General features: G+C 40.5%; 1 protein-coding gene across 1 annotated transcript in view; it reads right to left on the bottom strand.

Moving 5' to 3' along the window:
* KIF13B (kinesin family member 13B) overlaps positions 1 to 22,706 on the bottom strand; it is a gene marked incomplete in the record, with an annotated part of 3,953,176 nt that overhangs the window by 1,821,336 nt on the left and 2,109,134 nt on the right. Inside the window, 1 exon segment of the mRNA XM_044062707.1 lies at positions 15,008 to 15,165. Coding sequence (XP_043918642.1) covers positions 15,008 to 15,165 — 158 coding nt within the window.

Below are 22,706 nucleotides of genomic sequence, written 5' to 3'. Positions count from 1 at the left end.
CTGTCTGGACAGGCTGCACTGGAAGAGGTGGGAATAAGGGAAGACCTGCATTGCTACTCAACTGTGCTCTCCACTACTGTAACTCTCATCTGATGAAGGGTGACACCAGTAACTGAGATTTCCAGGAATGCAGGCGCTGTGTCCAACACTTCCAGAAATACCAATGAATTATTCAAATGGAAACAGAACAATGGTATCATGAGAATCATAGACACTATAAGTCCTATAATTTTTAGGAAGTCTCTTGCCAAGACAAAATTCCTTTAAGAGAATTCCTGAATCACCATCTGGCAAAACAAGACTTTGTCTTTGGGAAGAAAGGCCATTCTTTCATCGGAGTTAAGCACCCCAGGAAGAAGAGTCTTTATGAGGGTGACAAGCGTGACTTCTGAAGGTTCAACTTGAACTCTAGCTGGGACAGCAAGGTCGAGACCTCTAGTGATACCAAACATCTGGATACAAATTCTATACAGATCAGCAAATAATCCAAGTAAGGGAAGATGTGAATGCAAGGAGTCCGGCAGTGAGCTACTACCACAGCAAGGCATTTGGTAAACACTCAAGGCGCATCGGACAGCCCAAAGGGCAATACAAAGAACTGACAGTATGAACCAGATAAAACAAACATCGGGTATCTTCTGAAGTGATGAGCAATGGGGATATGGTGATATGCATCGTTCAGGTCCAGGGTAATGATGAAGCAAGCAGTCTAGCAAACGTGGAAGCACCCTCTTCCAGGGTGAGCATCTTCAACTTCAGGAAATTGAAAAAGGTATTCAGAAAGGATCTGTCCAACACCTGTCTCTACAACACTTCTTTTTTTCAGAAGAAGGAAATCCTGGAGTAATGTTTTCCAAAGGAGGGACCAGTTCTTTGACTCTTGATTTCAGCAACTGCCGGAATATACGAGGGAATAACAGTTTGGTCGAACATGTGAGGGGGTACTGCCCTGAACTGAGGTGGATGTTCTTTCACTGCCACCTGTAACCTCTGCTGAGCACCCAACTGATGGAAACTATTGATGGTCAGGCTAATTTGATGACAGCTAACTTTTAAGACTGAGGACTTGGGAAAGATGAGTGCCGCACTTTGCCATAGTCGTAGGTTGGAAGGGGGATTATCCCTTTTGGGAAAGGAACCCACTTGTTAGCTTGGTAGAATTCTCATCCTTCCATTTCCTTTTGGTACCTTGGCTTTTGTTCAGCTCAGGCTTCTGTTTGTTGGGACTTCAAAATGATCATGATTAATAGAGGGAAACTTGGGTAAATGGAACATTTTAGACATCCCTTCCATCAGTTTATTTCTGTTATCCCAGTGTTTAAAGAATGGATTAGCTGCTATAGCCAACAGAATCAGAATCAAGTGGAGCATTCATAATCTTATTTCAACTCAAGAGAAAATATTTGCATAGCAGGCAATGATGCAGCAAACTCATCTAAACTATACATACACCTCAATACAAACATCCATATAAAACACTTGCAGTTAAACATCTTAAAAGGCTACCATGCTATACTGCAACAGTGTCTCTCTCTGAGACTCCATCCACTTGCTTAGCTTAGCAGAATGGACAGGGTTTGATGAAGATAATCTTTTTTGCTAGATGATGTCAATGGGGATACAGCAGCAGGATCTGCGAACAAGTGGGCTGGGAGACTAGACATGGTCAAGCACGCCATGAATTTCTTATACACTTTTTTAGGCAAAAACTCATACAATAGATGAATGAGACTTGCAAGCTTTCTTAAAAACATCCTCCAATGCTGGGATTAATGAAGTGAAGGTTGTCATGTCCAGGGATTCATCCTCCAAAAGATCATATACCCTGCTGACATCTGGAGCAGTCGAGGATTGCTCTGAACTGAATACAACCCTAAATCTAACCAGCATTTGGTAAAAAGACATTTGTTTGGGTTTCTGCACATGCTTGTTCTCAAGACTTAGAGGAAGATGAATGATCACACACTAACATTTCAGAAACATCAAACTCAGAATCCCTTTCAAAATCAGCAGCCCTGGGTGGCTGAACAGGGGTGTGAGTACTGCCATTACTCATAACTCAGGCTTTCACCCTGTAATCAACTGCCTGAACACTGGATCTAGCCAAAGCCACCAACTGAGGTGAAAACCCAGTCAGAGACTGTTGCCCTGGGAAGTTCTGCATCTTTGGTTTCTTTTTTGTATGCATTACCCAAGTGAAGAATCCTCGGAGGCGGGAGGTGCATCAACAATGGCGAAAGATTCTGCACCCCTGACTTCCCCTACACCTAAAGAGTCTGGTTCTCCTGTATCTGAACCAGGCTCTGGTACAGCCCCAGAGGACATGTCTGACCTAAATATCACACACAGTTGTGGTACTACCACCACACCAGCAAACCTGGAGGCAAAAGAAAGCAAGTGGTCCAACAGCCTGCTTAAGGATACTGCATAGTCAAAAGCCTATGCTGAGGCATGTTTCCTGACTTACTTGTATTTTTTTTTTTTTATTTTTTTTAAGTCTACAACAGTTAAATGGAGGTAGTGGGGCAGCATACGAGTCCATCAAGTCAGGAGACAAGAAATCAGCCACCTCAACACCAAATCTTAGCTGCATGGTTAGCCCAGTAAAAAGACAGACAAATCCTACTATCCTTCTTCTCAATAGTAATCTAAAGAATATTTCTGTACACTACACTGAGAAAAATGATATTTTCAGTAACACTGTTCAAAGCACAAAAGTCCCCTGATTTTGTAAAAAGGCTAGTTTCAGTCCATATGAATGGATACAGCCTAAAGCAGTACTAGACATGAAATAAATCATAAACTGGTGAAAAAAAAATTCCTGTCAAAAATCTAACTTAAAAAATTGTGACATATTTGTGATTTAAAAAAGTTTAAAATGCTGTAATCCTGCTCAGTCACCTCAAATAGTCATAACCCCAAAGAAAAAATACAAAAACAGTAAGCTTTCCTATCAAAACTTGCAAATGAAGCTTTTAATCAACATCCTTTCTGTGGTAGTCAAAGCAGAGGCATACACAAAATCTCTAATCAGAAAAAAAGTCAAAGCAGTAGAATATGCTATTCAAGCACAGAAGCAAAAAGCAGGGAAGGTAAAAAAAAAAAAAAAAAAAAAAAACTAAAAGGGTTGCTTATCTGAACTCAGCAGCTGAAATATTCAGAGAAAAGAACAGTCTTCCCAGAGATTATTCTCTTACAGTGGCAGCGGAAAACTGAAAAGCTCCTGTCTGGGGGTCTGAAAGGAAATGTCTGGTAGTTATTGCAGTGGATCAAGGCTTCAAACTCTTAATGAACTGCTTTTCCTATTCAATGGGACAGGGTTTGATTCTTTGTAGCTCCATTTGTCTACTGTGTGAATTTAAGTAAGTCATAGAATCAAGACTGCGCTTCTGGGACAGGTTGATTTCTTTCTGTATGACATTTGCTCCTCCTGTACTAATTTACAGTTTTGGAATGACTGACTGGCTCCAAAAGGTGTTGGACTAGACTGAGAGGAAAACAAGAAAGATGCTTCATGCTTATCAAATGATTTATAAAAATCAGCGCATATCAAGACTATATATTCCCAGTTGTAAAGGCAGTATAAGGCTCTTCAAAACTGATTACATGTACATACCAGCAATCGTAGGACTGCATACTTACCTGCTGACCCCACAAGACCCAAATGTTGCAAAAGTTTTAAAACATGGAGAATAAATCTAAGATGACTTCCCTGCTTAGTTCAGTATAAGCATATCAATGTCAAGTTGGAAAAGAACCCAAACCAGTAGTATATAAAAATCAAGCAGCAACTGAATGTGCCAAAAAACAAAAGAAAGAATATAAAGTGAAGGATCAGATGAAAAGGCAAGAAATGTGGAAAATTCATAGATATAGTAGCAAGTCTAGAAAATGCTTGGAACAACTTCATGTTGATCAGGATCGAATGCAAGAATGATTAAGGAGAGGTGAATTGAAACCAAAAGATGAATGGTTAATACTGACAGTCCAAGACCGTGAACTACATAACACATTGGTTTACAAAGTCCATTGAACATGTGGGAGAAACAGAAAAATGTAGGTTTTGTAAAACAGAATTGGAAACAGTCGCACTTGCTGCTGGTTGTGATATACTAATGGCAGAAGGACTGTATACTGAAAGGCATAATAATATGACAAGACTGCTACACTGGGAATTGTGCAAACATTGTAACATTGAAGCAGCTAAAAAACACTGGAAACATGAGCAACAAAGCACTACAGAAAATGACGATGTTTATATCACATGGGATCACCCATTACCAACAGTTCAAAAAAAGAGATGCAAGAAAACCGAGTAGTCTAACAAAGAAGACAAAAGAAGCATTGATCACTGTAATTGCTACAGCCAGTGACTACAGTGCCTTACATACAGAGAGTCACAAAGTCATAAAATACCAGGATTTGTAGGCAGAAACAAGGGCAATGTGGAAGAAGGATATCCAGACAGTTCCAATAGTAGTAGGAGCAATGGATCGTATAAAAAAGAATTTACAATCGTACTTAGATACATTACGGATACATGTAACTCCATATGAATTGCAGGAGTCATCAATACTGGGCACACTGCAGATGCTGTGAGGAGCACTTCAGGCTAACATCAAAGCCAGAAACAATACTAATTTCATGAACTTTAATCGTACTTTGACATAAGATCAAGGGATGTTACTAAGCTAATGACCCTGGGGGCCCTTACAACCCCAGCCAAAAGTTTATCCCCAAAAAGAAACCTCAGTCAGCACTTGTCGCTACTATCAATGAGGGACACAGGTGGAACCCCTGGGATAAATTTGTGGTTCCCCATCCACTCATCAAGGCTGTGCTTGAAAAGGGTCAGCGAGGTGCTCTGGTTGATGTGCATGGGAAGTCAATTCCAGAGATGGGGCAGCCTCTGGGAGACCAACCTCTCTCTCCAGCAGGTTTTGTTAATGTCACATATTAGGTTCAGGCCTTTTGAGTGGGTAGTGTGTGAGGAGTTAGACTTGCATATATGGAGCATCTCTAGTAGGGCAGGGTCCGAGATTGCCTTGTAGGTGAGCCACAGATCACCCCTGAGCAATGTGTATGATATAGAGTAGAGTGATAGTGATTTGAGCCTGTCTGCATAGGACAGGTGTTGGAGGCCATGGATTCACTCTGTGAGGTATTTCAGTGGCCTATCCAGTTGATGCAGATGTTTGAAGAGGTACATCCCAAACAAAGCATTACACTCAATTATTGGTCTAATGAAGGAGGAGTAACAGAGAGGTAATAACCTCCTTTTTTCTGGATGCAATCCCTTTACTTAAGAGATGAACCAAGTAAAAGGCTTTTCTGACCGCTACATGATGGTTGAATGAGATTATCAACCTGAGCACCAGGTCTCTCACTACAGGTTGTGTGCTTAGGGGGTTGCCGTTGATATGGTAATCAGTAGGGGTCATGTTTTTGCTGAATGTGATGATGATACTTTTTTTTTTGCATTTAACTTGAGGCCATGAATTTGACACCAGTCATTAGTTGCTGTGAGACCCTCTTGCAGTGTGCTAACATCGTTTGGGGAGTCAATGACAGCACCTAACTTACAGTCGTCCGCAAACTTGGTCAGCCACAGGCCTTTTGTCTTTGCCTGTACCTCTGAGAAATAGATGCCAAACAGTAGGGGTCCCAGGACAGATCCCTGGGGAACTCCACTAGTGACAGGTCTGCTACCAAAGGTGGAGGTGCCTATTTTGACTTTGAGGGTCCTGTCGGTGAGCCAGTTGGCCATCCACCTGAGGAGATAGGGATTTACTCCAAGTTGTGCTAGTATTTGGATGATGTCCGAGTGGGGGATTGTGTCAAAGGCCTTGGCCAAGTCAAGGTAAGCTGTATGTACTGACTTCCCCTTGGAGATTGCCTATGTCCTTGTTTAAGAGATCCATAATAATATGCTCCATGATTTAGGAATGTGGCCCATTCCTGTCATGCTATTAGAAACCCATAAGACTTGTAGATATTAAAAATAAGATGATGCTACAGAACGTTGATTATCAGAAACATCAATTATCTGAACGCAGCCTTCCAAAGTTTTTGGGTAGGAAAAATCATAAAGTCTGAATATGTATATGTTATACATATTCACTTGTGCATTTTTTTGAGCTTGTAGCCCACTCGTGTATCACTGACTGGTTGAAAAGCATGCAGACAAAAACAAGAACTTTGCAGTTTTTTATCCAGTTCAATGCACGTATGATTATCCGAACTACCCTAGGTCCCTATTAGTTCAGATAATCGACTCTCTACTGTATAATGGTTTAGATTTAAGCCTCATAAGCAGAAGGTAAAGGATTTGATTCTGTGCAGTGTTTAAACTTACCTACCATTGAGCAGCATTTTAAGGGCTGGAGGTTGCAATAATGTTTAAGGTGATTACCTCACAGGAGAAAAGTACAGGGTTTGATTCTCACCTTTGGTAAGGAAACTCATTAGGCTTAGAACGGCCCAAAGAGGCAGCAAACCTAGTAATTAGCTAAAAGCCTATGAAGTCCCTGTACTCTCAGGTAATTGGCCCATCACACCTACACAGACAGCCAGGAGTAGAGCTCTGAGCTTTCGTAGACTGCCAGGGAAAAGGCAGCATGGTACTACTACCGATATGCCAAATAAGGCAGTGTGTTTGTTGAAATAGAAGTTATATCTTATCTAACAGAGTGAGATAATTGAGGAAGCCTGGCTATGATTTGGAAGTGGACCCAAGCAGTGAGGTTCCATCTGTTTATGTTGCAATCATTTGTAAACCTCTCAACTAGATTGTCTCAAAAAAGTTACTATACAGAATGATTCTGTGTACAGAAATATGGCAGCTCTAACATCTTTCACAATATAACTAAAAGGTGTTACAAAACTTGTGCCCCAAATTACACACCATTTACTGGCTTCCAATTTTTAATTCTTATCTGCACAACAGACCACTTTCTTTCCACATACTCTTATCTACACAGCTACAGCAGCACATGACCTGTGAGCATTCTAGACTCTCAGTGCCACACATTCACCTTGTCTTTGCTGCTCTGCTGCCACAGTCCTTCTTTGTGTTCTACTACATTTCCTCCTCATATGACAGAGCTGTAAAATATCTGTAAGTTCATATCATAGTTTAAATTCCACATAATCAGAATCTCCCAGGAAAACATTTGCAGACCACTGCATTACAGTATAGGGAATCTCCATACTCTGGATCCCACACAGTTTGGTTTTGTGAAGGGTAGATCATGCCTGTTCAACCTGGTCGACTTATTTGAGTCAGTCACTAGAGCTGTGGATGAAGGCAAGGTGGTTCATACAGCCTACCTTAATCTGGCCAAGGCCTTTGATACCATTCCCCACTCAGGAATCATAGAAAAACTCACTAAGCTAGGCATCAACACCTATATCACTAGGTGGGTTGCAAATTGACTCACATCACCCACTGTATGAAAGTAGTTGACTCAAAGTCAGACTATTGACCAGTCAGACTCAAAAAACTCTTTTATGTCTCATATCGCCTACTTAGAGGCGATCTCTGCTTGACTTACAAAGCCATGTCTGACCCAGCTCGGTTAGAAATGCTACATCTAAAGAAATCCCAATCCCTCCGCACTACATGCTCTAGAGACCTCAACCTCATTACCACAAACAGAACAAGCTGGAGGGACAGGTTCATAACGCACAGACTGCCCATGCTATGGAATAGACTTCACATACATGTCAAGCAGAGCGCCTCACTGGCCCTCTTCAAGAGAAATCTTTATGAGTGGATGGGAAATAGAAAATCACCCCGGGGATCACTCCAGTGACTCTACTTGACAGATGCACTGGGAACTAAGGTCAGATAGCACAATGCCAGGGTAATCCTATGGGCTATTCTTGTAAAGGCTCCAGGGCCATTAACCTATTACACACCTATGAACCTATCACTGTCTCGTCCATCATCCACACCATGTCATTATTAATCTCCGCTCATGTCACCAGTTATTTTTTTTAGTAAACTGTCCTTTAACATCTTCAGAAACCTCTATCTGCTCTTTCTCCCCTTGTACTTTTGCCATGTTTGCTGTTGCTTCACAATCTCTAGGAGTAGCCCTCTGGCTCTAACTAGTGAAAGACTATGGGAATTTCTCCAGTGTCCTGGCCAAATTTCTCCTAAACAATATGAATAAAACCTTGGTATCCCCTGAAGAGAGGCCACTGACTTGGGGTAACTTACATGGTTAACAAAGCATGAATAAGATAAAAATAATCCTGATTAACATGTTTAAACCTACATATTTCAATAAACCCAACCAATGACAGCAACAGTTAAACAAAACATAGCAGTATACAAGGAAAGCCAGGGTAAGTAAATTTTAATGGAGTTATTCTACATCTAGATTCAGCACTCAGGCTACACATTTAATCACTTGCATTCTGAGTAAAACAAGTACATTCAGAACTTTTTAGTGACAAAAAAAAAGTATGAAAAGGGCTGAAAATGTCCACATTCACGTGGATAACACAGACTACAATGCTTCTTTCTGTACGGCTAACTTTTCTTATTATTAATGGCTCATCCCAAATGTTAATTAACATATGGGAAAAGTTAAAACAAGGCAGTGTAACACAACCACAGTATCACCAATAAAGTAAAAATATGTGATTTCTTAAGATGATAAATACATATACTTATTAAATAACCTATCAAGAGTTAAAATCTAAATACATAATTTGACATACATTTCCTATAATGACTTATCACTATCTAAAAAAATTATTATACTGAAACACTAAAGCACTAAAAATCTAAGCCCTTAACTGTAAAGTTGGCTTGATAGTAATATAATCATTCAAGCCAGGCTCATTTGCTGCATCTGTTAAAAGCTGCCATTTTGTTTCCTTTTGCCCTAAAATTGCCTTAAAGCTTCCTCCTCTGGCTCCAATAATAACTTGTTCCAGTATAGCAAATTTAAATGTGTGTGTCTCCCCACATTTGTCTGTATAAGGCGTTATTAGTGTCCTTTTGTCTTATGCAGTAAAGATGATCATAGACTCTTTTTTTAAACTGTCTCTCTGTTTTCCCTATGTAGAAGCATGAACATATCATACACTTGGCTAAATAATGTATTTTGAATTGCAGTTCCCATTCTGAAATATGATCTTAGATTTGTTAACATTTTCTAATGCAACTCCTTGCACTTCCCATATGGAATTACACTGGCTGCAGCTTCCGCATTTCACCAGGTGCTTATTCCAATTTTTGATGCTCCTACACATATTGCCTCTTTCCAATACAGACTTCAGGTTACGTCCCATTTTGTAAACAAAAGTGGGGTGATCTCCTACTACGTCACTCACTTGTTTATCTGTCTTAAACATGTTCCAATTTTTGATAAGAATTTTTTTTAACATCACTGGCTTGGGAACTGTACTCCAATATACAAGCCCTTTTGAAATCTGCCCCACCATTAGAATGACTGTTCTTATTGATGTTGAAATTAAAATTGGTACCCAAAACTGGTGGGTATTTCGTACCCCATTCCCTTATTACATATTCACTAATGTCTTTCAGCATCTCTTTGGGATAACCTCTGGAACTAAAAAGGGACCTAATGAAATTTATCTCTTCTAACATTTCATTATAACTGGGTGTCATCCTTGCCACCCTGATGCACTGCCCTTTAAATATATTTTTTCAGGGTTTTCCTAGGATGATTACTAATGAATTCCAAATAACTACCGGAAAAGGTATTCTTTCTATATATCCGTGAGGAAAAACTATTTGGAGTACTAAAGATGTAGGTGTCTAAATATGCAATACCTATAGTATTCCAAGAATGGATGAATTTCAAAAAACTGCATGTGTTATTCAAATAAGCCATAAATTCATCGATTGTTCCACTTTGACCATCCCATAAAATGAAAATGTCATCCAAAAACCTATTGTAATGCTTAATATATTTAAAATATTCATACTGAAATAGGAAAGTATTTTCCTAGTCTAACATAACCAGGTTGGCATAAATGGGGGCACAAGCAGCCCCCATAGCCACCCCCCTGGTTTGTTGATTGCATTCTCCTTCAAAAAAATTGTAATCAAGAACTATCGACATTAATTCTAAAATCAAACTAATCTGGTCCCATTCCATATCAGAATATTGCCTAATACTGTTGCTAAAGGCTTCCATCCCCGATTTTTTTCGGATGCTAGAAAAGAAATCAATTACATCAATGGTGATGTATGTTAATTCTTTCTTCCACAAATCTAGAGTCAGTTTGCTTAAAAATCCAAGAATCCTTAATTAAATGTGTTTTACTGAATGGCTGGTAAGGTTGAATAGAGAACATTGTCTTTCTGTAGTGCTAGGGTTTATAATTTTTGTATATATGTATTTTAACCGTGTGTCAATGTATTTACCCAAAGGGTAAGTTTCTGAATGACTTCCAGATACTATCAGATGCAATGGTGGGTTCTTAATACGTTTATGGACTATGGGAATTCCCACTATGGTGGCAATTATTGGATACTCCACTGTTAAATAATTATGTAGGTCACTGGAAATTCTGTTCTCTAATAAATACTCCTCAATATACATATCAAGTCTCCTGTGTCCTATATTAATTTCCTTTATGGACACTGTCTCATAATTACCAGAGTTGTGTAACATTTTAAACATTTTATTGTTGTAATCCATACTGTCATAAAGCACAACACCCACTCCCTTATCAGGCTTCATAATTCGAGTGTTACAATTAGTTCTAACTTGTTCAAGAAAATAAATTTCCTCCTCAGTTAAATTATTGACTAATTTCCTGTGTCTCAATCTGTATTGTAGTTTGTAAATATCTTTTGTTACTAATTTCTCATATAAAACTACATTAGGATGGTTGGGCAGAATATATTTGCTTTTTTTCTTCAAACTTCTGCCACAACTAATTGTAGTTTTGTTCTGGAATGTGACAGCTAAATTAATCTTTCTCAGAAAAAATTTAATTTCAGTTAAGCAATCCACAACTCTAAATTTCCCTTTGGGTATATATTTCATACCTTTCGAGAACAATTTAAAATGATTACTATTTAGTTCTAAACCAGTGTAGTTGCAAATATTAAAATTATCCAAATTGAACACAATTCCATCAGTTGTATTAATTATAGAGTCATTCAAATGACTTCTTTGATCTAATGTCTCGTACCCCCTTTCCACTTGTAACCTACATTCCTTTTCTTCTCCCAAGGTTGACTGTACCAATTCTGTCCTCTGTCTTTCTGCCATCCCATTTCAGAATCTCTTTGTTCCCAGTCCCTGTAAAAATGTGAACTCTTGTAATTCGTTTGTTCGTTGTCATATCTGTTACCATTTCCTCTGTCATTCCCTCCATCTTTATTTCCCATTTTCTCTCCATCCTTCCATGGATACATTGTATTATTTTTATAATGTTCCAAATCCCTTTTACATTTTTTACACTTTTTAAAGTAAATATTATCAGCTTTCGTATCCACCATAGTATACTGTTTGGAATACAATTTATCCCATTGAGGGAAGTAAGAAGTCACTAACAATTCTGTTTAAAATTTCAACTTCATTCATTAAAATACATAACTTCTCGTCATTTTTCTTTATGAGAAGCTTCATAAAATCAAAACCAAACTGGTTAAATAAATTATTAAATTCATTACATGTAACATCATTCAGCATTACTCCCATGGGAGTTTTAAAAAATCTTAATCCCACAGGAACAATTTTACTATTCAGGCATTTATTTAAATATGCATTGTCAATTTGCACACCTTTATTGGCACACAGTTTTTTTACCAAAAGCATATATCAAGTCTTTGAAAGTTCCATTCAATGATGTCTCATTGTTATTTTTGTAATTCAGATGTCCATTGGCGCTATTAATGCTAAAATTATATTCATCATAATTTTTTAAAAAAGTGTCTAAGCTATTTACGTTCTGTTTAGTTCCCACATAATTGTCTTGATTTGAACTAACACAAGCTTGGAAACTAGAATTCTCTCTCACAGTACCTGAATTAGAAGAATTAACCACATTAGCTTTATTAGTTATGGCCGAATAAAATCTCCTAGCCATGTTTCTTTTCGGTTTGGCATCCATATGATGGTATTCATCATCCAAATAGTGCAGGGAAAAATCAAAAGTAAAATCTTTATCCATGTTACTAGCTGCCGAAGCACCTAGCAATTCACCAGTTTATTGTATGTAAGTGGTACAGGATATGTACGAGGGTAGTGTGATAGCGCAGTGAGGTTTGCGGTGGGAGCGACAGATGCGTTTAAGGTGGATGTGGGATTACATCAAGGATCAGCTCTGAGCCCTTTTTTATTTGCAATGGTGATGGACAGATTGACGGACAAGATCAGACAGGAGTCCCCGTGGACTATGACGTTTGCAGATGACATTGTGATCTGTAGTGAGAGTACGGAACAAGTGGAGGAGACCCTGGAGAGGTGGAGATATGCTCTAGAGAGAAGAGGAATGAAGGTCAGCAGGACTAAGACAGAATATATGTATGTGAATGAGAGGGAGGATAGAGGAATAGTGAGGATGCAGGGAGTAGAGGTGGCAAACGTGGATGCGTTCAAATACTTGGTATCAACAGTTCAGAGTAATGGTGAGTGTGGAAGAGAGGTGAAGAAGAGAGTACAAGCAGGATGGAATGGGTGGAGAAGAGTGTCAGTGATTTGTGACAGATGAATACCAGTAAGAGTGAAAGGGAAGGTCTACAAGAGGGTAGTGAGACCAGCTATGTTATATGGGTTGGAGACAGTGGCACTGACAAAAAGGCTGGAGTCAGAGCTTGATGGGGCAGAGTTGAAGATGTTAAGATTTGCACTGGGTGTGACGAGGATGGACAGGATTAGGAATAAGTATATTAGAGGGTCAGCCCAGGTTGGAAGGTTTGGAGACAAAGCCAGAGAGGCAAGATTAAGTTGGTTTGGACATGTGCTGAGGAGGAATGCAGAGTATATTGGAAAAGGATGCTAAGGATGAAGCTGCCAGTTAAGAGGAAAGAGGAAGGCCTAAGATAAGGTTTATGGATGTGGTGAGAGAGGACATGCAGGTGGTTGGTGTGACAGAGCAAGATGCAGAGGAAAGGAAGAAATGAAAACAGTTGATTTGCTGAGGCGACCCCTAACGGGAGCAGCCGAAAGGAGAAGAAGAAGGAACAAGTTATTATTGGAGCCAAAGAAGGAAACTTAAAGGCAATTTTAGGGCAAAAGGAAACAAAATGGCAGCTTTTAACAAATGCAGCAAATGAGCCTGGCCTGAATGATTACATTACTAGCAAGCCAACTTTACAGTTAAGGGCTTAGATTTTTAGTGCTTTAGTGTTTCAGTATAATAATTTTTTAGATAGTGATAAGTCATTATAGGAAATGTATGTCAAAGTATGTATTTAGATTTTTAACTCTTGATAAGTTATTTAATAAGTATACCTTTATCATCTTTTAAGAAATCACATATTTTTTATGAATTTATACACGTTTTGCACACCGAGCTTACCAAAAGTCATCAAGTTTACAAGGACTGGACGGGGATTATTATGTTGTGTTTTAATTAATGAAATGAGTATATCATTAAATGATATGATTCCTTGTTAATGTTGATTTGACGCCTAAATTATTATTTAAGGAGGTTAATGGAGTACAATGTTCTGATTAAGTCCAGTATTATCTAAATGAAAGCGCTCAACTGGAGGTGTTTTTATTTGGTCTACAGTGAATAAAGTTTTGGCACGAACTAACCCTGTTGACTCTACTTCTACAGCGTATTTTTACTTTATTGGTGATAATATGGGAAAAGTTAAGCGACAATTATTTAAATGTGAATATGTTCAAAGGAGGTGAATTTAATGTTCCTATGCAAGTGTAAGTGACACAACTGCATGTAAGGAAACACACACCACCTATATAATTAGAATTTTCATGAAGGTGGCGCCCTTATAGCTACTGGTAATTTATGTTTTTTTTTCCAAATAAGAGTATTTGTAATTAAATTTTACTGTTAAATGCGTTATGGAGGGAGACAGCAATTCAATAATTGTTTTATAAATGCATTTCTAGATAAACAGGTGTCCACATTAACCTATTTCAGGTGAGGAACCTGAATAAATATCTAATATTTAAATACTGCACTGCTTTGGATATGTGAACTCTAAAGGTTAGTTTGTAGTGCATTGATGGAAAACAAAACATTAAAGCATCTACAATTGACAATACATTTCCTCAGTATGATTAAAAAAAGCTGCAGTATATAACACATTACTAGAGGACAGTGGAGTTGAGTACTGAAGCTCACAATTTTCCTGCAACTGTTTCAAAATACTTCTGTAGCTTTTGATTAAAAAAAATCCATGCATGAGTAATAAAGCTTTAACTATAACACAGGTGACCTGGGTTTGATTAATTGTGCTGCCTTCTGATGAACTAGCAGGGAAGGGCTCAGCATACTCATCTTGGGGGGGGGGTGTTGTCTAGACATTCCCTCTGGGAGGCGGAGATCAAGGAATAGGTTATAAATGAAAAAAACAATCCCTCCGGTAGAAACAATCGGTCAGTGGGGAAAAAGCCAAACACCACCCACAGATTTTGAGTTGTCCCCAGCCTTAGAATAGCGATAGTGTGGTGACAGTCGGAGAGGCTGGCAGACCAATATGAAGCAAAAGGGGAAAAAAATTCCATACTTTTCAAAGGACCCCAGTCATTTTCCATCCCACTAAGGGAAAACAAATAACCAGAATCAGAGATGGATAGGTTCTATTCAGTGCTTTCTCTCTCCACACTCTTCTACACTAAAGAGCTAGCACACAGATGAAACAACTAATCCCTCTAAGAAAGCCTTAATCAATCACAGATTTTATAAAGCACATCCCTTAATTCTTTCTTTTGACTGTTAAATGCAAATGAAAACAGAAGCATTTGTGGTAAATCTCTACTTTTCAATTCTCAGCAAACTAAACAAATGAAAATCCCTAAACAGACAACACACTCACCGATCACGTAAACTGCGAGTTTTCGCCTGGATTATGCCCAGATCCCATACAGCGGGATTCTTCCGAGGATCCATCTGCCTATGGCCATAAACTTCTATAGCCAGTGCCCCCTCTGTGAGATACTCAATGAATTCTTCCGATATATTAACTGCAAATTCCTAAAACAGGAAATGAAAAGTATGGCATGAAACATAAATCAACAAAGTCAACAATTTCAGATTAACTCATTGGACAACAGAAACATTTTCTGAACTTCTCAGACATTTAGTATTCCTGCCACTAAAGACAAAAATGAAAAGTATAAATTATACTTTATAAGACAGTAGGCGTTCTGACAATACCACAATTTGCCAGTTTTTATATCTAAAAACTAATACAGAAAAGAGCCGTTAAGGTTCTGCTCACACAAGCCACATGCTTATACGGACTAGTCAACTTTACTGCAAGGTAGTAATTTATTTAAGGAAGTATCATCACAGTTTTTGTCAATTAATATTATTTCCATTTAAGGGGTTTTGTAATTAAATTTTACTGCTAAATGTAGTGGGCTGTATTGTACAGTTTTGCTGATTCAACTACACTGTTGCAATGAAAACCTTATTTAGCATTAATGGAAAGAAGAATGCCTATGAAATATTTAACTGTCTGCAACACATAGACCTCACAGTCAGAGTGTCAAACAGTCACAGCCCTTAAGGCCAAACACAATGCCAGACACACTAGTCATTGGTGACTCCATAGTCAGACACACTGACGTCCCGCTCACCAGACTGAGTAAGGAGAAGGTCACAGTAAGCTGCCTGTCGGGCGCTAGAATCCGCCACATAACGCAAGCACTCAGGTCTCTCAACAGCAGGTACAAATATGACTCAGTCATTGTCCACGCTGGTGTAAACGACCTGAGACGTACCTCCTTGGACTACATGAAAAGAGACATTGAGGAGCTCTCTGATTATGTAGCCCAGGCAGGTATGACCCTGACCTTGAGCAGTATCCTACCTTCACCAAGAATGATGCCACAATACAGAGATAAGATGATCAGCTTTAACAATTGGCTTAAACACTGGTGTCATTCAAAGGGGATCCAGTATCTGTCTGCCTGGGATGACATGCTGGACAAGCCACGCTGCAAGGGCGGCTTGCACCTGTCACCTGGAATTCGGATATTGGCAAAGGCTCTTGCCACCCCCATAGTGCCTTTTTAGGCAAGGCTCAAATTCTAAACCTACCACCCTAGAACACAAAAAGGAAAAAACTAAGGGTAATGCTGCTCAATGCCAGAAGTCTAAATCTCAAAATGCACACTTCGAGGCTCTTCTCAGTATGGAGAACATCGATGTCTGTGCTGTGACAGAAACCTGGTTCAAGGCTCCTGAGAGCACCCCAGCTATCAGGTTTTACCTCATATCATGTGTTCCGCCCCAAAATCTGGACAATACCAAGAAAGGAGGGGGTATCCATATTCATCAAGGACACCCACACCTCAAGACTGGTGGCAACGCACGATGCATCGGAGACCATCCAGGTGCAATTAACCATAGGCAAGACTGCTCTGCAAATTGTAGCATGTTACAGGCCACCCTCACAAACTCAGGAACCTCACATGGCCTTCCTGAAAACACTAGAGGGATAAATGTATCACCAAACACCATCATACTAGGTGACTTCAATTACCCTAATATAGACTGGGAACACTACTCAAGCCCAAACACCCTAGCCCAAAAGTTCCTGGAATTCATAAACTCAAATGCCATGGAACAACTAGTCACCATCCCCACAAGAGGAGATAACATACTTTATCTCATCATCACGAACATGGGAGCACAATGTTCAACACGGAAGTATACCCCTCACTGGTGAGATCAGATCACAAACTAATCTCGCTGGAGGTCCTCATCCCACCCCACGTGAAATAAAAAAGACCACAGTAAAGAACTTCTCAAAAGCCGACTTCACACTTGTAAAGACTAGTGTGGTCTCCTTTAAGGCCGCCGAGGCAGCGGAAAACAATACTCAAGCCGCTGAATCACTTACAAATGCCTTCTACCAGCACCTGCAGGACTGCATGGATAAGGCAATCCCAAGCAAAACAAAGACTCTTTGTACCAAAGGCAAGCGTCCAGTCTGGTGGACCCCAGCCATAAACAAACTCTACAACAAAAGGAGGAAGCTACTACAAGATAGAGCAAAATCCTTAAAAGGTAAGACACCCTTAATCACTATAAGTAAAAAACTAAGAGCTCTCATAAAATCATCCAAAGCAAATTTCGAGAGAAAAATAGTTAAAGACTCAAAAGACAATCATAAGGCCTTCTTTAGCTATGTTAGAAACCCTAGGAGGAAACTCCCAGATATGCTCAGAACTAGTTCAAAATGATGTGAAGATTACTGATCCTACAGACATTGCCAACATACTGGCTGACAGGTTCAGTGCAAACTTCTCCCCCTCCCCAAAGGAGAGATATCTATACCAAACGAGTGCAGCCCCCAAACATCTCCAGCCCAAATGAGAACTGCTCTCTCCAAAGCAAAAAACACAGCATCCATGGGACCTGATGGTGTCCCCGGCTGTGTGCTCCACGAACTCAATGAGGAATTAAACCCACAGCTAGGCAGCTGTTTAATCAAAGTCTTACCTCTGGATACATTCCAGGAGTGGCGCACTGCAACTGTGGTCCCACTTCACAAAGGCGGTGCCTCCACAGACCCTGGAAATTACCGACCCATTAGCTTGACAAGCCTTATCTGCAAAGCCATGGAGAGGATCATAATGGACCTCATAAATAAAGACATAGCCAATTTGCACTCTTGGGATCCAACCCAGTTTGGCTTTGTCAAAGCCTGATCATGCCTTTTAAACTTGGTTGACTTTTTCAAACAGTCACCAAAGCCATTGATGAGGAAAGGCAGTCCATACAGCCTACCTCGATCTGGCTAAGGCCTTCGATACAATACCCCACTCGGGTATCATTGAAAAACTCATCAGCTTAAATGTTAACCCATACATCACAAGATGGGTTGCAAACTGGCAGAGTGACAGAACCCACAGGGTCAGAGTTGCTGGCGCCATGTCAGACTCAAAGCCTGTCACAAGTGGTGTCCCACAGGGCTCAGTCCTGGGCCCACTCTTGTTTGGCATCTACTTTTCCGAAGTACAAGCCAACACAGGAGGGTTATGGCTGACAAAGTTTGCAGAAGATTGCAAACTGGGCGCCATAGTAGAAAACACATCTGACACAGATATCCTTCAGAAGGGTCTCACAGAAACGGATAACTGGTGCCAGAGCCACGGCCTAAAGTTAAATGCCAAAAAATGCATAGTCATACCCTTCGGGAAAAACAAAATTACCCCTAGCTACCAAATAGGTGGCAATCCACTGAGCACAGAAGAAGTTATCAGGGACCTGGGGACCCAGGTTGATAGTAGTCTGTCATTCGACACCCATGTAGCTAAAGTAGTTAGGAAGACCTTCTACATTGCCCACCTTATCATGAAGGGATTCTCATCTAGATCAAGGGAGGTCATAGTCTCCCTTTACTCATCACTCATCAGACCAATGATTGAGTACAATGCCCCATTCTGAATGTATCTGACCCGACACTTGCAGCAGCTGGAGAGGCCACAAAAGTTCCTCACCAAAAGGATAAAGGGTCTCAAAAATCTGTCCTATGCTGCCCGACTGAAAGAACTCCAGCTCTATTCAGTCGCCACGCTTGCTCAGAGGTGACCTTTGCCTAACATACAAGGCCATGTCAAACCCAGATTTGATGAATATGCTTCACCTCAAAAAATCTAGATCCATCAGAGCCACAAGGGCGGGAGACTTAAACCTCGACACGGCTATTAATAGGACGTGCTGGAGGGATAGATTCATCACCCAAAGACTCCCTATGCTGTGGAACAAAATCCCGGTACATGTGAGGCAGAGCACCTCGCTGGCCTTGTTCAAGAGAAATCTTGACCAATGGATGGGAGATCCCAGATATACCCCAGGGATTACCTCAGTGTCACTGCTCGACAGAGGCACAGCAAAATAATGGGTATAGTTCTCCATACTAAAGGGCTGGCGTAAGCCACAAAACGATGGGCTAGGCTTGTAAATGCCCTCGGGCAGATAGCCTAGTATGAACCTATGAACCTATGAATTTAGTACTTGTTTCACCAAAACAAACTACATTATTTTAACACATCAACAGTATATTCTTTCCTAAACCTATCTAAATGTGCGGCACAGAGGTTAGTGTTGATGACCCACAGCTCCCAATTCAAACATTCAGTCCTCATCCCTCTGTGTTGTCGATCTTCATCTATTCTTGGCATCCCACCCTCCTTTCCCCCTCCTACAGATTCCTGGTGGAGTGACCTATTGTCCTGGTCTTCTGTTAGGTTTCTCCTTGGACATTGCTTCCTCATTTGGAATTAAGTTTCCTGTTTGTCTTCAATAATTTTGCAAACTCGATCTGAGGTAATGCAGAGACAGGAATTGTGGGTAGTCTACTAGCCTGAGAGTTTTTTTGGCTGGCACGGACTATATAATGGCCTGATGGGTTCCAAGGGTCAGAACCGTAACCCATAAGTCAAAAACAGATGAAAACAGACAACATCAGATCAAAAGTTATGTACTTACCATAACGACAGATCCATGTTGTCCATCTCAGTCTAGTTCATCTTTTGGGACTTCGGATCCAAGTTAGATATGACATTGGCCAATTCCAAAGTCTTTAGCCCACTTCACACCACCTCTCTTACTCAAACTCCCCGCTCCTCACTCTAATCCTCAAAACAAGTTTACTCCACAAAAAACTTTTATAATAAACACATAATTCTGGAAATACATACTAAAATTGATTCTGAAAACCAAGAAGGGTGCAGGACTCCTGAAAAGGAATCAAATGACTTCTAATGTTCGGTCATCTCAGGAGGCAAGAATCGCCATGTCAATAAAATGCAGAGGCAGGAGGAAGAGAAGGTTGAATTAGATGGAGACAGACAACTTGGCTCTATCGTTATTGTAAGCACATAACATACGTATCCGATATGGTCTGCTGTGTCTGGTTTCAAGCTGTGGGACAGAGTCCCCAGCCATGAAAAATTCCTCAGGAGGAACTACAGAAGGATGTTCTGCAATAGTGGAGCCAAAGGAAGCCCTGGATCTAGACTGAATATCCAGCTTATAATGCAACATAAATGTGTGGTGACCCAGCCAAGTAGCAGCTGCACAAACATCGTCCACTGATACACTAACAAAAAAAGCTGTACAAGTAGCTATAGCCCTTGTCAAATGACCCTTAGGTTTATGTGGAAGGGTCTTGCCTTTTAAATAATATGCAAAGGAAATACAATCTCACAGACACTTCGATAAAGTCACTTTGGATACAGGCGAGCCCAGCCTGGATTTTAAAAAGGACACAAATAATTGACTGGATTTTTTGAAGGCTTTGGTATGATCCAAATAAATTCTCAATTGCTTATGTAAATCCAAACAATTTTACTTTACTGGAGAAACTGGGAAAAACACAGGAATATGAATACAACAGTTAAGGTTATTTTCGGAAGCTACCTTTGGCAGAAAAAAAAAATTGTTTACGAAGACAAACCCTGTCTTTATGCAACATCAAATAAGGAGGGGAAGAATCAAGAGCTTGCAGCTCCAAAACCCTCTTTGTGGAAGCAATCGCTACAAGAAACAAAGTTTTCCAATGTAAAAGCTTCAAGTCAGAAGTAGCTGAAGGTTCAAGTGGAAGGCCTGCAAGAACTTAAAAGACAAGGGCAAATCCCAGGGAGGGACAGGATCCCATAGTGGAGAGATTAGCAAAAATGTAAACTTCAGAAATGCTGTGGGAATCCTGAGGGGAAGCCAAAGGCACATTATCATTGCCAATGTGAAAATTAGAAACAGCTGCCAATTATTTTTTTAATTGTAGAAAAACTGGAACCTGACTGAAATAACTCTGCGAGAAAATCTAAGATGGACTCTATAGGCACAGAGACAGGATCTGCCCTGTAGATACTGCCCACATAATAAACCTCCTCCATTTACTGCAATACACCTTCCTAGCAGATTGCTTTTGAGATGATGGCACTATATGAACAAAAGCTTGGGATTTCTGGCCATCACAGGAACTGGGGGATCCATGCAGTTAACTTGAGGAATTGAAGATTGCTGGGATCCAGACCTGCTGGATGAGAAATGAGATTTGTAATGGGATCCACCACCCAGGGGGATACACCAAAGGAAGGGAAACACCACCTGATGAGGCCAAAAGGGGGCTATGAAGATCACCATAGCTCTGCAACAGGCTGCTTTATCAAGAGAACTGGGATATAAGGGTATAGAAGCCCAGGGTGGGGGTGGGGAAAAAGATTAAGCAATCACAACAGCATCCCTGGGTGACTACACCAAAAGGGAAATGATGGGGTAAAAGCTGCTGCACTTGGTGTTGGATGGGAAGGCAAAAAGGACTGCCCTAAAACCAAAAATTCCGAGCTAAAACCTTTAGATTTATGGACCACTCATGAGGCAACAGAATGTGGCTGCTGGCCAGAATGTTGGACTTTTCCCCCAGGATGTGCACCCTTGAGAAGAAATCCTCAACTAACAAACCATCATGGCGTCTCAAGAAAGAGGATAAGGACTTGTTCTTTCATGTTTGTTGAGATACTAGACAGCAGACATATTGTCAGTCTGTATCACAATCACATCTCCGGGAAGGGACATCCTGAAAGTCATTCAATGCAAGGAGGACTGTTCTCATCTCCAAAACACTTATATGAATGTGGGCCTTTGCAAACAACCATGACCTTTGAACTACCTTCCCTTCAAAATTACCCAGCACACCTCAGGAGGGTGGCATCCCTGGTGACTGTGGCCAATTGATAAGGAGTCACAAATGGTATCCCGTTGGTTACCAAGAGAAAAGTACAGTTGTGTACCTACCATAAATGTAGATGTTAGAGTGTATTCACAGTTGAAGTCATTACACTTGGGTTATCCTGCTGACAGGCTACTACCCACAGTCGGCCTGAATTCCAAAGTCTTAGTCCGGCGTCTGTTGCTGTCGTCAGTGCGCCAGGGGTATAAAAGATGCAGCTGACGCCATTTTCTTCAGTTTTTGTTGCCCTAGATGTCAGGTGCCCCCCGAAGGGTAGGCTAAGAATTTATGCCAATAAAAGAGCATGCACTAAAATAAAACAATCCTCACCTACAAGCAAATAAACCACATAGGTTATAAAGAACAGAGAAGTACAGAAAAGTCCCAGCAAAAAAAGGGAGATGGTGGTGGTGGGGGGGGGGGTAACCTGGACTGCAACAGTGAATACACTCGAACATCTACATTTATGGTAGGTACACAACTGTACTATGTTCATCGTGTTTCACTGTTGCAGTCATTACACTTGGGTTGAATCCCAAAGATGAGGTTGGGTGTCTGGGCCTAAATAGAATTAGGAGAGGATATGAGGCCCTGCAGAACTGCAGTGGCGAAGCCTGCTCCGGATTTAGAGTAAAGTAGTAAGTGGTAGTGCTTGGTAAAAGTGTGCACAGAACTCCAAGTTGCAGCCTCCAAAATGTCCTTGGTTGGTACTCCTCTGAGGAAGGCTGCTGAAGTAGCTGCTGCTCTGGTTGAATGAGGTCTGGATACCCTTAGGCACTGATTTGCCATGTTGAGAATAGCAGAAACGAACGCAGTGCTCGGATAT

The sequence above is a fragment of the Protopterus annectens genome, chromosome 2.part1 (genome assembly GCF_019279795.1).
Source record: "Protopterus annectens isolate FY-2018-M chromosome 2.part1, PAN1.0, whole genome shotgun sequence".
Lineage (NCBI taxonomy): Eukaryota > Metazoa > Chordata > Ceratodontiformes > Protopteridae > Protopterus > Protopterus annectens.
This window is presented reverse-complemented; position numbering and strand designations above follow the sequence as displayed.